The sequence below is a fragment of the Pseudozyma flocculosa genome (assembly GCF_000417875.1).
Source record: "Pseudozyma flocculosa PF-1 unplaced genomic scaffold scaffold00004, whole genome shotgun sequence".
Classification (NCBI taxonomy): Eukaryota; Fungi; Basidiomycota; class Ustilaginomycetes; order Ustilaginales; family Ustilaginaceae; genus Pseudozyma; species Pseudozyma flocculosa.
Window position 1 is genome coordinate 864012 of NW_006920872.1, and position 12718 is coordinate 876729.

General features: G+C 63.6%; 4 protein-coding genes across 4 annotated transcripts; 3 read left to right on the forward strand and 1 right to left on the reverse strand.

The window, feature by feature from the left end:
- Window positions 1-2160: 2160 nt before the first annotated feature.
- PFL1_01773 (uncharacterized protein) lies at window positions 2161-2739 on the forward strand (the record flags this gene model as incomplete). Its single annotated transcript, XM_007879283.1, has 1 exon — window positions 2161-2739. The coding sequence occupies one exon, from the start codon at window positions 2161-2163 to the stop codon at window positions 2737-2739; it is 579 nt and encodes a 192-aa protein (XP_007877474.1).
- A 5018-nt stretch (window positions 2740-7757) lies between these two features.
- PFL1_01774 (uncharacterized protein) lies at window positions 7758-8972 on the reverse strand (the record flags this gene model as incomplete). Its single annotated transcript, XM_007879284.1, has 1 exon — window positions 7758-8972. The coding sequence occupies one exon, from the start codon at window positions 8970-8972 to the stop codon at window positions 7758-7760; it is 1215 nt and encodes a 404-aa protein (XP_007877475.1).
- Window positions 8973-9895: 923 nt separating this feature from the next.
- On the forward strand, window positions 9896-10507 carry PFL1_01775 (uncharacterized protein; the record flags this gene model as incomplete). Its single annotated transcript, XM_007879285.1, has 2 exons — window positions 9896-9994; window positions 10046-10507. The coding sequence occupies 2 exons, from the start codon at window positions 9896-9898 to the stop codon at window positions 10505-10507; spliced, it is 561 nt and encodes a 186-aa protein (XP_007877476.1).
- Window positions 10508-11595: 1088 nt separating this feature from the next.
- Window positions 11596-12195, forward strand: PFL1_01776 (uncharacterized protein; the record flags this gene model as incomplete). The annotated part of the gene is made up of 1 exon (XM_007879286.1): window positions 11596-12195. One exon carries the CDS (start codon window positions 11596-11598, stop codon window positions 12193-12195), a length of 600 nt encoding a protein of 199 aa, XP_007877477.1.
- Between the last annotated feature and the right edge of the window lie 523 nt (window positions 12196-12718).

Sequence of the window (12718 nt, forward strand, 5' to 3'; positions counted from 1 at the left end):
CGCCATTTGCCGCTCCACCGTCGCCCATCGATTGAGGTACGACATCCTGCGAGCGGAGAGCGATTTGAGCACGCCCTGCCGATGGAAACGTGACCAGTCACTTTTGGAGGTTCCTGAGATGCGGCGCCGATGATTCCAGCGTCGAGCGAAGGTTCCGCCTCTGAACAGACGACGTCTCTGGTTTCCAGGCTGTACAAGGGGACGCACAAAGCCAACAGCCAGCGGCCGGGAGCGGCGTTGACGGATCTAGCGCCGAAACAGGCCGAGCCGCAGGGAAGGTTGTGATCGGCTTGGTCCTTGCAAACGCCCCGAGATGAGGTCCACGTCAGCGCCAGCCTTGCTTGCACTGGGTCTCGTCTCGCCTGGCTTCCGTCCTTCCTTTCATTCCTTCCTCTCTTCCTCTCTTCCTTCCGTCCTTCCTTCTGTCCTCTCTCTCTCTCTCTCCCATCATCCCGTCCTCCCCGCCGCTTCCGTCCCTCCAGTCATCCCACGCCGCTCATGACGCCCTACTGCTTCCTTCCGACTACTTCATCAGTGTCGACCCGTCCAGTCTCTGTGGCAGTCGATTCAAGACGGTCATCAAGGTCTGTCTTCCCATCTCCGTCGCCTCCAACCAAAACCCGTACGCCATACAAGCGGTGCTTCCAACTTGGCTTGACCAGCATCTCAAGCTCAACAAGGAGGGCTTCTTTCATTCCGTCTTCAAATTTACACCCTCAGGACTCAACGAGCAGATGAGCAGTAGCTGCCAGCACATCGTCGACATCGTCATCAGACCGGTCTTCGTCCCAGTCCCACCTTTGTCGGGGTCGTATGTCAGCCGCGGTATCTATGCCTATAGGCCGCAGAAGGTGACAGAGGCGGTACTTGCCCATGGCGGGGTCGAGGATGTCCTCTCGACTCGACTTGGCGATGTCGTTTTCCAAGTCTACCTCTGCGATGATGCTGGGCAGCGCATCGCCGAAATCGCGCGGGAAATGCGCAGCGAGTGGAACGCCAGCCTCGACGTACTGAAGAAGCGGGCTGTCGACTTCAAGCAGGCAGACCTTCCCGACATTGTGCAGACTATCAAAGGCCGGAGGGCCGTTGCTCCGACTGCCTCTTACGTTCTTGTGGCCTGTCCTCCTCGCGACAAGGTGCTATAATGTCTCCCCCGACTCGTGCTGCAGATGTGAGTTGGGTCTAGGCTGCAGGGGACCTCTGCAGTCTGGTTCTCGACGGAGCTGACCTGGTATGACATCTCTCGACCATCATCTGCGGGCTCCTCTTTCTGGCCATGCGCAGGCCTATCCTTTCGGCCAGACGAGAGCTCCGTCGACCCACTTCTCTTCATTGCAACGAAAGCGACAAGCGCAAGAGTCCTCGACCGCCGCCGTCTTCTGCTCATCCCTCCGCTACCCGACGCTTCCTTCCGCTGCCTTCCCATCGTCTCGGAGCAGATAGGCTTGGCTCGGCCTGGCTCCCTCTGTACCTCAGTCACACCCAGTTGTGTCCATGTTGACTTGCTCCATCTCCTTCACGCCACGGCTCTGTGCCAGAGCGGTACGACCTTCTCCATTTCCTGCTGATGTAGACCTCGTTGGCTCTGTGGAGAGTTCCGCCACCACCCCTCTACTGAGGAAAGGTGGGGACCTTCCCTCATCGTCGACAAAAGCCGAGCGGAATGAGACGCCTTGTGTTCATGTGCCTACGTTGCGAGAACGTCCGCAGACGTGGTAGGACAGCCAGGAAGGGAAGCCTGCGGCCGATTCGCTCCGCGCGTGCTCGACAGCAACCGCCGCCCGCGCCAGCATTAACCTGACTAGCTGTTGCTCGCGCGTCGTGAGTTGAAGGGAATCTGCATCTGCGCGACCGTCTGCGTGGGTGCAGGCGGCGAGGTCGCGCCAAAGAGACGCCGGCCGGCGCCCGCAGGAAAATCGCCAGCGAGGACAGGGTCGCGTGCGAGTCCCTTTCTCCCTTGGCACCGCACCACCACCACTAACGACAACAACAACAGCAGCTCCGCCAAGCCAGCCTCCGCCCCTCATCTCGTCGAGTCTTCTCGCCGCTTCTGGCATCGACCGCCACGCTCGCTGCATCTCAGCCCCAATTGTCGCACACGCTCGCCGCTGCGCCCGATCTCCACGCCATCGCTCGCGTCGGCGACCGCTACTCGTCACGATGAAGCGTCTCGCGCAGTCGAGCCTCTACATCGACTACCGCACGGAGAACACGGGCGACCTCGCCTGCAAGACCGTCATCGAGGTGCTCGTGCCCATCGCCCTGGCCGACAACAAAAAGGGCCCGCCCAGGGTGACCGAGGCTCTCCCGCGATGGCTCGACGAGCGCCTCTACCTCGATACGGAAACGTTCCTCCTGGACGTCTTCCACTTCCGTCCGTCGGGCCTTGAGGGACAGATGAGCATGTACTGCCAGCGCGTCGTCGACATCCTCATCACGCCCGCGCTCGTCCCCGCCGAGTCCCTCCCCTTTGCCTCCGGGGGAAGTCGGGCGCTCAAGCTCGGCAGCGACCAGTTTGATGCTGCTCTGGCCGCATACTCCGAGGGCGCCCTCTCCAAGCAGCTCGGCAGCAACGTCTACCAGCTCTACCTTGCCGAGCCCGCCAGGCAGCGCCTCAGTCAGGTCGCGGCGGCAAAGTCCAAGGCGTGGAACTCGAACCTCGAGGCGCTCGAGGCGCATGCCACCAAGTTCCACGACGACGTCCTCCCTGGCATTCTGGAGACCCGTCGAAGGCAGTGAAGCATCGCTGCAGCCCCTCGCCGGCATCTTGCGCGGTAGGTGCGCATGCAGGCGACCAATGCCGATCCGCGCTCGAGAGAGGTGGCGCCGTCCGGATCTCGACTGATCTGACCTAGTCCTCCCTCCGCCGGGCTCTTCTCCGCCGCCTTCCAGTCTCGAGCAGACATCGAGGGCCGTTACAACCAGCCGGAAAGGCAGTCGGAATCGCTACGAGTCCAAAAGTCGTTGCACCGCGGGCGAGCAACGCGAGCAAGAGCGTCGCTAAGCCCAGCCCGCAGTCGGTCACCTCCCCCTCTCGAGTACAGCCGCTAGCCCTTTCCATCGCCGGCCTGGATGTGGACCCCAAGAGGTCGCCTCTGCCTCTATTGGCAACCCTTCCGCGTCGTGCCGTCTCGAACCCGCCTCCGCTACACGCAGAGCGGCGATCAGCGCGCCCTGTCCTAGATTCCCCCGTCCCGTTGTGGAAACACGGCGACATCCCAAACGTCGCCTCGCATCTCTTCCGATCCCTGGATTGAACGCAGAATCATCTGGATGAGATCGTGGGCGCATCAGACTGCCATGAGACGGGTAGAATGAGGCAGCTGTGTGCAGGGGAAAACAAGCAGGATCGGGGGCCGGTGAAGCGCCAGGGCGTCCAGCACGCGGCGTGGCAACGAAGGTCGGCGGTGAATGCCCAGCAGGAGGTCGCGCTCTCACGTGCAGAACCGACAGAGCCAGGCCCGCCTAGCGAGACGGGCGAGTTTGGCAGGGAGAGAGGGCGGGCAGGGAAGGACGCTCGATCGGCCGAGTGGCTCACAGGCGAGGCCGCTCGCACGGTGGGCCCAGACCGTGGCTGCGTGGCTTGTTGTGGCTGGGTGGGCCTCGTCGTCGTCGAATTCTTGCCCTGCATGGAAGCCAGGCCAGCACCAGCCCTCTGGCAGGCCGGACCCAGGCCCAGCCCAGCCTAGCCTGGCTCAACCCAGCCAAGCCCAGACGGCACGCAGCTCGTCAGCCCGCCTGCCTGCTCACCTGCCCGCCTGGGGGTCTGGCCGCCCGCCCTGCCTGGCCGCCCGCCCTGCCACGCCGGCAGGCCAGGGTGAACTGACTGGCGCGCTCCCGCCTGCCCCCTTCCGTCCCGCCACCACTGCACGGGTCTAAACGTGCTATCATATCCGGCGAGTATCGCAACCCCAGCGCACACACTCTCGCTCTCTCTCACACACACACACACAGACACACACCAAGATTCCTCGCCGAGCTTTGTTGCCGACGGGGACTTCTACAGATACTGAAAGTATGCGCCTTGCCTTTGTTTGGTTGTTCTTGGTGCCGGTCGCCCTCGGGCGGCTGGCTACAGGGCGACACGACAAGACGGCGGCAAGCGTGACGGGCGACAAGACGACGGGTGACAAGACGACGGGCGACAAGACGACGGGCGACAAGACGATGAGCGACAAGACGACGGGCGACAAGACGATGGGCGACAAGACGACGGGCGACAAGACGACGGGCGACAGGACGACGTACGACAAGACGATGGGCGACAAGACGACGGGCGACAAGACGATGGGCGGCAAGACGATGGGCGACAAGACGATGGGCGACAAGACGATGGGCGACAATACGACGGGCGACAAGACGATGGGCGACAAGACGATGGGCGACAAGACGACGGGCTCAAGGCGATTGCTGACGTGGCGGGGGGTCAAAGACCCAACGGTCATCCTGCTCCCCATGCTATGGGAGCACAGGCGAGTAGATGTGGTTGCTCCGTCGCTGTGGTCCGTCCGGGCCGTGTTCATGCTGTTCTTCGCTTCGACCTTCTGCCGGGACGACGCCTCTGGCGCTGCTCCAGTGGATGGCCGGGGTGATGCGGCGGTGAATGCGGGTCCGATGGGCATATGCAGACGTTGGCGCTCGGGTGTCGCCAATGCGGGCGATTGCTTCGGCAGCGTCGTCATTGTTGATGGAGGCTTTGGGGCGGATGAGGAGGAGGCAGGGCAGTTGGCAGATGTGGCTGCTCGTCGATGGACGCGCAGGGAGCATGCAGCCGCGGCTGCTCTGGCTGATGGCGGCGTGGACGACTCTGACCGCAAGGCTAGGGAACGCCGAGAGGCTGACCTCGTCCTTGCTGTCGAGGACTCTGCTCGTGGTTGTCAGATCGGGATCCGCGGTGTCGAGCGTCGAGCAGCAGCCGACGCTCACGCTGCTGAGGATGTCGAGCGGGAAGGGCGGTGGAGATGGATGTTGTTTGGTGGCGAGGAGAGGGGGATGCTTGCCCCCGAAGATGCCGCTCGCCGTCGTCGCCGTCAGAGAGGGGTCCGGGCTGCTGAGCAGCGACTCGTGGCGCCGGATGCCCCAGGCGGCGGCGTCGTGGTGGAGAGACGAGCCGGCTACGAAGGTGAGGGCGCTGTCAGGTGTGCCTGGTCCTCGCGTTTGAGGAGGCACGTCGACGCAGTCGACGTCGCCATCAGGCAGCCGACAGCAGCCGCGAGGCTGAGGTCCGCCCCAGGCAGAGCGAGAGGCTTCGACGTGGCTTCTTGGCATGGCCAGGACGAGGGGCTCGGGCCGGTGGCCCTTTGGGTCCGTGAGACCGTGCCGGGCCGAGTTGAGGACAGACTGATCTACTTCATCGCCTCCTTTTCAGCAGCACGCAGGAACCTCGACAACATCAAGACGACGACGAGATGGCAAGACCAAGACGACGACATCAAGGCGACGACGGCGGGACGGCAAGACCAAGGCGACGACATCAAGGCAACGATGGCGGGTCGACAAGACCAAGGCGACAACATCAAGGCGACGACAGCGAGACGGCAAGACCAAGACATCAAGGCGACGACGGCGGGACGGCAAGACCAAGGCGATAACATCAAGGCGATGATGGCGCGACGGCAAGACGAAGGCGACGACATCAAGGCGACGACGGCGGGACGGCAAGGCGAAGGCGACGACATCAAGGCGACGATGGCGAGACGAAAAGGTGAAGGCGACGACATCGAGGCGACGAAGGCGATACGGCAAGGCAAAGGCGACGACATCAAGACGACGAAGGCGAGACGGCAAGACCAAGGCGACGACATCAAGACGACGACGGCAAGACGAAAGGTGAGTACCGCCGGCACGCGCGCTGCCTTCCAAGACGACGTCGTCGCTGCGCGCTGACCACCAGCCTGAGGCCCCCTCTTCGGCCCCTCGTCGCAGACATCAAGATTGGGCGTCAAGATTGGGCTTATAATGCTTTGGGATCCGGGGGGATTTTGATATTTGGGATCCGGGGGGATTTTGATATTTGGGTCGGGGGTCGCCGTCAGCCCCTTGGCGTCGGCCCCTGGCGGGAAAAGGGCGGGCTTCGCTCGGCCTCGTCGCTACTCTTTCGGCGGTGCCACCTCGCCCGCGGCCGGACCCGCTAGATGCGGGGTTAGCCGCGGCAGGTGCGCGACCAATGGGGAGTTCAAGGCGTCGGGGCTGGGGTCGTCCCGCCGGGGTCGCCCTGTTGCAACAATCGACCCCCCCGAGGCGGTGCCCGTCTGCAGTGCTGGGGAGGGGTACCTCGGCGTTGCAGGCGGGCTGAAAAGCCGCCTTGGGCGCCGGCAAAAACGTTGTTCCTCGTCGACACCATCATGACGAGACATCCTCGCATGCGGACTCGAACGCAGGGCCTCGGACCAGCCAGAATTCGCGGCAGTTCGGTCAACGCGGTCGCAAAACCGCTAGGCCAAACTGGCCTCGAACAATTTGATTAACTTTTTACCGCTTATGTAGCTTTGCTGCGCCCCTGCATTTCCCGCTGACCAGACAACGGACGCGCGAGCGTTGGTTGCCCTGCTGGACGGCTCCACTCCCCCTTTTTCCATCCCACTCGGCCGCTGCAAGCCCCGACCTCGCTTCCTTTCTCACGGTCACCTCTTTCATCGTCACTCGCCGCCAGCATCGTCGCCGCTCGCGATCACCCACGTCCGTCTCGTCTCCCTTGCACTGACCCCCCAGTCGACTCCTTCGAATGCCCGTCCCACTGGCAGACCACTGAGCCGGCTGGCCGAGGCATTCGCCCGATCCAGGTGAAGGGCTTGCGATCGCGCTCCGTCGACTATCGCGGCTGCCGAGCGGAGCTGACGTTCCCCTTCCGATTCGGCGTGACACCTGGCAGTTTCTGCGCATGGTGCTCACCCAGATGCACCTCGACCATGCACTTTGCATTTCGCCGAAGGTCCAGGGTCCTGCAGTCCGCTTCGTGACCGGACGACTGCCGACGGCCAATCGATCCGCCGACCAGCGTCGCGCGACACTTCCCTTCCAAGCCGGCACGCCGCGCCCATCGCCCGTCCCGACTGCTGCTACATATCTCGAGCACTTGCAACTTGCTGCAACGCTCATCGATCCTGCCTCGCGATCCGTCCACCTCGATGTCCATTCGCCTGCTCGACGGGCGCTCTGCGCAGCAGACCGAGGTAAGCAAGGTAAGCAGCAGGCCCAGATCGTCTTGCCCCCATTTTGCAGTCGTCGTGCAGGTCAGATCAGAGGCTGGGCGCTGTCCGGCCCGGAACCGCATCAGTCTCGGTGCCTCACAGCGGTCGGAGCAGGCCGTCTCGGCGCTATTCGGCAGAGAAGCGCTCATTGCTGTCCGTCACCGTGCGATATCTCGACGTCATCGTCCCTCACCTCGGACCATGCGGCGGAACATCGGCGAGCTGGCGTACCAACGATGAAGGATGACCACAGCAACGACCACGAGCTCGAAGGCCGCAGCCCCCTCAGACCATCAAGACCCGTCAAGGTCACAGAGCGAAGGCCTCCGCTGGCATTGAAGGTATTCAGGTGAGTGAGATTGATTGCAGAGCGAGCGTGGGGGTGGTGAGACGAGCCGGACTTCGATGAAGCGGAGAGAGCGAGAAGATGGCGCAGGCCGGGTCATCTACGGAGCGGGAAAGAGCGTGGAAGAAGTCTCCGACTACGGCGACGAAATGGAGGGCGGAGCGAGGACCGAGCGTCGAGGCGGTGTCTGCAGCGGCTGACGGCAGCCTCAGCTCGCCCTACTACTGCTGCTGCACCTCGTCGCCGGCGACCTTCTTGTCGCTCTCGTCGTCCTTCTTGTCGCCCTCGTCCTTCTTGTCGGCGTCGCCCCCGACCTTCTCCTCAGCGCCGCCCTCGACCTCCTTGTCGGCGTCGCCCTTGGCGACCTGCGACTCGCTGTCGTGGTCCTGCTTCTTGGCAGACTGGCCCGTCTGCGCCTTGTAGTCGTTCTTGACAGCGTCCTTGGCGCGTCCAGGGAGCTTGACGATGTAGTCGAAGAAGTCCTTGGTCTTTTCGACCTTGGTCTTGGCCTTGTCCTTGCCCTCGTGCCACTTGTCGTCGACCTTGTCCTTGCCCTCGTCCCACTTCTCGTGGACGTTGTGGCCGAGGTCCTTGGCTGCATCCTTGGCGGCGCCCGTGGCCATGCCCAGGCCGTAGCCGAAGCGGAAGCCGGGCGAGGCGGTGTCGGGGGCGTCGGAGCCGTCCTTGTCGTCGCTCTTGCTCTTCGACTTGTCGACCTGCGAGTGGGCCGGGGTGACGGGTGTGACCTGGGTGAGATCCTGGTCCTCAAAGTCGCCAGAGTACGGGTAGCTGAGCTCGTCCGACTCGGGGTACAGGTCTACGTAGTCGTTGCGGTCAGCCTGCTGCTCGCCGCGCTTCTGGCTGTACCTGTCGTTGATCACCTGCGGCTGGTTCTCGGGCTCGTCACGGAGCGCAGGGGCGTCAAGGGCGTCGTCTCCGTCGTCGAGGGCGTCGCCCTTCCTCTTGTCGATGCTCGAGTCGGACTGCTTGGAGGTGAGGCGCTTGCAGACGGCGTCGATGGGGCTCCACTCGGACGCATCGTCGCCGAGCATGCTCCACTGTCCCTTGCGGTCGATGCGGAACATGCGTCCATCGGCGGCCTTCATGAAGCTGGCGTAAGCCTTGGCCCACTCGGGAACGTCGGCAGCGGAGGTCGACGAGAGGGCATCGTACTGCTCGCCGCAGGGCGAGGCAGTCTCCTCCCAGTTTCCCGCCTGGCCGCGGTACCACACGCCGTTGGTCGGCATCAGAGAGCAGCCGACGCCGTGCTCGGCGGTCTTGTCGGCCGAAGAGTCCAGGGCGTTCTTGGAGCGCCTCGAGAAGCTGCGGCCTCGGCCCTGAACGGACGAGCGAGCCTCGACGCCGGCGTTGCCGGAGATCGACACAGCCACGAGGACCGTGGAGAGGAGGAGCGAAAAGGCGGTGCAGGTCTTCATGTTGGCGAGCGGGCGTGGCAAGAGAGGGAGAGGGTGCGAGAGTGAAGGACGGTGTTGGTGCGGGCTGAGGATTAAAGGGACGAAGAGAGGGTGAGGGAAAGGAGGGTGAGTGGATCGATGAAGAGGAGGGGTCGAGGGAGGGCGACGAGCGGCGATGTTTTATACCTCGCCGTGAGATGAAGCACGGATGAAGCATGGCAGCCTCCCTCTGTTCGCCTGGCAGCGTCTCAACGCTGCCGTCGAGCAAGCTCCTCGGCTGAACGAGCTGGCGAAGCCGTTTCGGGGCGTTGATGGGGGCGGCCGCGTCGATGGAGCCACCAGCGACGATGCGCCGAGCCGGCAGCGATGGCTTGCCGGCACGCCCTCCGGTCAGCCCCGAGGTGGTCAAGGTGGGTGGGCGATTGGTCAAGGTATGTAGCCTGCCTGCTCTCGGTGGGCGATGGCAGTGCACCTCTCTGCTCGTCCCCACCCACCTCACCAAGCTTGCCTTCACTCGACGCCCCCTCGGGGCGTAGGGCGCGGTCGAGCAGCCGTACGTGGCGATGCTCTGTCTCTCCCGGTGGCGGCAGACTCTCTCGTCGGACAGACGGCCGAGGCCGGCGCGATTCAGCACAGCCTGCACCGCTCACGTCGTTGTCGCAGCCGTCGAGGCCCTGGTTGCAGCACCGTCAGCATTGCTTGCGTGATCAGCCGGGCCAAGCAGAGGACGCAGGGCAGCTCGAGTGGCCGGCCGCTCCAGCCAGGAGAGGCGCCTGCGAAAATGGCCGCGGCCGAAATTCAGAGGGCGAGGCTGGCTGTCTGCCCCCTCTCGCCCTTTCTCGCCTCTCTGCACCCGACCACCACAGCCTCCCTTCCCAGCATCAACGCCCCGACGCCCTTTCGCACACACAGCTCGCCACCAATCACTCTGAAAGTCGCCCAGCATGGAGTTGGCAGGACAGCTCGAGCGCTGGGACCTCTACGCCGCCTACCGCACAAAGGATCTGCCCGACGGGGGTCGCCAGACAATCATCGAGGTCTGCGTGCCTATGACCGTCGACCGCTGGCCCAACGAAGCGCCCCTCGTTCCACAGCTACCTCGTTGGCTCGACCACCGCCTCCGCCTCGACGCGGCAGAGTTCCTGATCGACGTCTTTCGGTTCCGTCCCTCGGGCCTCGACGGCCAGATGACTGCATTCAGCCAACAGGTCGTCGACATTGTCATCACGCCCGTCTTTGTCCCCTATCTGTCCTTCAGCAGTGTGGACCCGGGCGTCGTACTGGAAGCGTTCGAGTCTCGCGAGCTCTGCGCCGCCCTGCTGCACCATGTCGACCACCACGACATTCTTTCGACCTCCTTGGGAAGCCTCAAGTACCAGCTCTACCTCGCCGAACCGGCAAGGCAGCACATCGCCGAGCTCGCGGGTCGTAACGCTGGGAAGTGGCGCAGAAAGCTCGATCTTCTCAAGACCCACGCCGCCTGGTTCCAGGACGAGATTCTGCCCGAGCTTCTCGAGGTGCGCGGCATGAAGCGCAAGGCCCGCCGAGGCCAGTGAAGGGTCGGAGCAAGGAATGCGTCGGTGGCCTGCAGCGCTCGTGTTGCCGTCTTCCGCCCTTTCCGGACCTGGGTGAGTTCGCTCGAGGTCGCAGTCGCTCGCAGCACACCCACACCGGCTGACTCGACTCATCTCTTCGACATCTTAGGCGCATTTTCTACCTGCGCAGAGCGTCTCGCACCCCTACATATCCGTCACCAAGCACTGTTCCCCTCACCACGATTTCCTTCGCGCCTTTCACGCCGCGCAACGGTCCCTCGCGACGACCTCCCCGCAGCCTCGATCGATGTTGTCGAGCACTCGAGCAGCGACGGGCCACAGGAGATCGAATGAGCAGCAGACTTTCCGCACCTCGGGCAAGCCTTTCGACTTTCGAGCAACCTCGGTCGATGAGTTGCTCCTGACCTCGCCAGTCTGTCGCAACCCTTCACCATCCCTCCAAGTCTTTCGAGCCATCCTTCCCACGCTCGTTCCGTGTCGCAAAAGCCTGAAACCGTCATTGTCTCGCAGTCGTCGCGCCCGCTGCACTCGCTCCACGCTTGCCGGTCCTGGACTGCAATCAGAGTGGCTGCTCGGGATTCCTCTCGAAAGCATATCGGGGGCCGATTCCAGCGTTGCTGCTCATGACAAGATGGGTTTTGGACGAGCCCGTGTGTGCGTGCTTGTCGCCACTTTGGCAAGCGGCGTTCAGTCCAGAGCTCAGGGGCGAAGCACGCAGACCGACGAGAGCCCGGCGTCGGCTTGTTTCGATTCCTCGCCGCCATGGTCAGCCTAGGCTGTTCAGCGGCCGAACGGTTCTCGAGCCATGGAAATGGCCATGGCCAACGGGAGCCAGGTTCGCCCGTGTGCGGAGCAGGTGGCAGGGCCGCCGCCGCTCAGCAGCAGGGGCAAGCAGCCAAAAAAGCGGCAGGCAGAAAAGGCGCGCTTGCTGGCGACAGTTCCTCGTCCTTCCTTTCCACCACCACCGCCTCCACCACGACCGCCTTCACCCACACCTATTCGTGCGGCCCCTCTTTGTCTCCGCACGTGCACGGCAGCATCGAGCCAGACACCACCTCCACCGCCGCCAGGACTCGCATCTCCCCATCATGTCCATGTTCCTGCCCGAGGGTCCCGTCGTCACCCTGCCGTCGCAGCCTCCCCCCAGCGGCACGACCCAGATCACCCTCATCGAGGTCTTGCTGCCCGTCTCGATCAATCTGTCCAGCCACACCCTGTCAGCTCATCGTCCCCGATGGCTCGACCCGTACCTCGATCTGGACAAGGGCAAGTTCCTCCTCGACGTCTTCCACTTCAAGCCGGTCGGCTGCGATGCCGAAGCCGTGCCTCAGAGCCATGCGCACCTCGTCAGGGTCCCCATCAGGCCCGTGTGGTTCTCGAGCACCTCGCGCGAGGAGGTCGAGAATTGGATCCTCGCCTACCCGAGCCGCAGCGTCGCGATCGCCTGTCGAAGCTACCCGAGCGCCACCAACGTCCTCAGGACCCAGCTGCACGACGTCGAGCACGAGCTGTACCTTGCCATGCCGTCTTGGCAGGAGCTCAAGAAGAGGGCAGAGGGACTGGCAAGGCAGTCGCGCCCCGACCTCGAGAACCTCACGGCTTGTGCGCAGAGGTTCCAGCAGCAACTGCGCACCTTTTTCGAGGGCGGCAGCCGTCAGTCGAGCGTCTCTGACCTCGGCCATCGCTAGCCTTGCAGCTCGACCATGGCAGACGGCAATCTAAGCGGGCGTCCACCCTCAACTAGCCTGGCCCAAGCTACAACACTCAGCACGTGCCCTTGTGAGTCGTGTCCGAGCCTCGACGTCGCCACTCTCGACGCTCGCTCGCTGACCCTGCCTGGTCGTATCGGTCCTCCCAGCACAGATGATGCAAGGCACCGCATCAGCAAGCCACATGCAGCAACTCAAAGCGTCTCAAAGCCAAGCCGAAGCAGCAGCACAGCGAATCCAAGTCCCTCCTCGATCGGCCTCGAGCCAGGCCACGCCACTCAATTTCGATGTTCACAAGAGGCTTGGTCGATATCCGTCGTCCGACTCTCCTTGATCGCCAACGCAGCACTCCTCCCAGTCAGCTCTACGAAATCACCTCACGTGTACCCTTGCGGGTAGCTCCAATCGCGACCGGCCTGCACCGCCTCTTGCGCTGCGCCCACCACGATATGCAACGTCGGCCCATCCAGTATTTCCGGGTGTGAGGATATCTTCGGCGTCG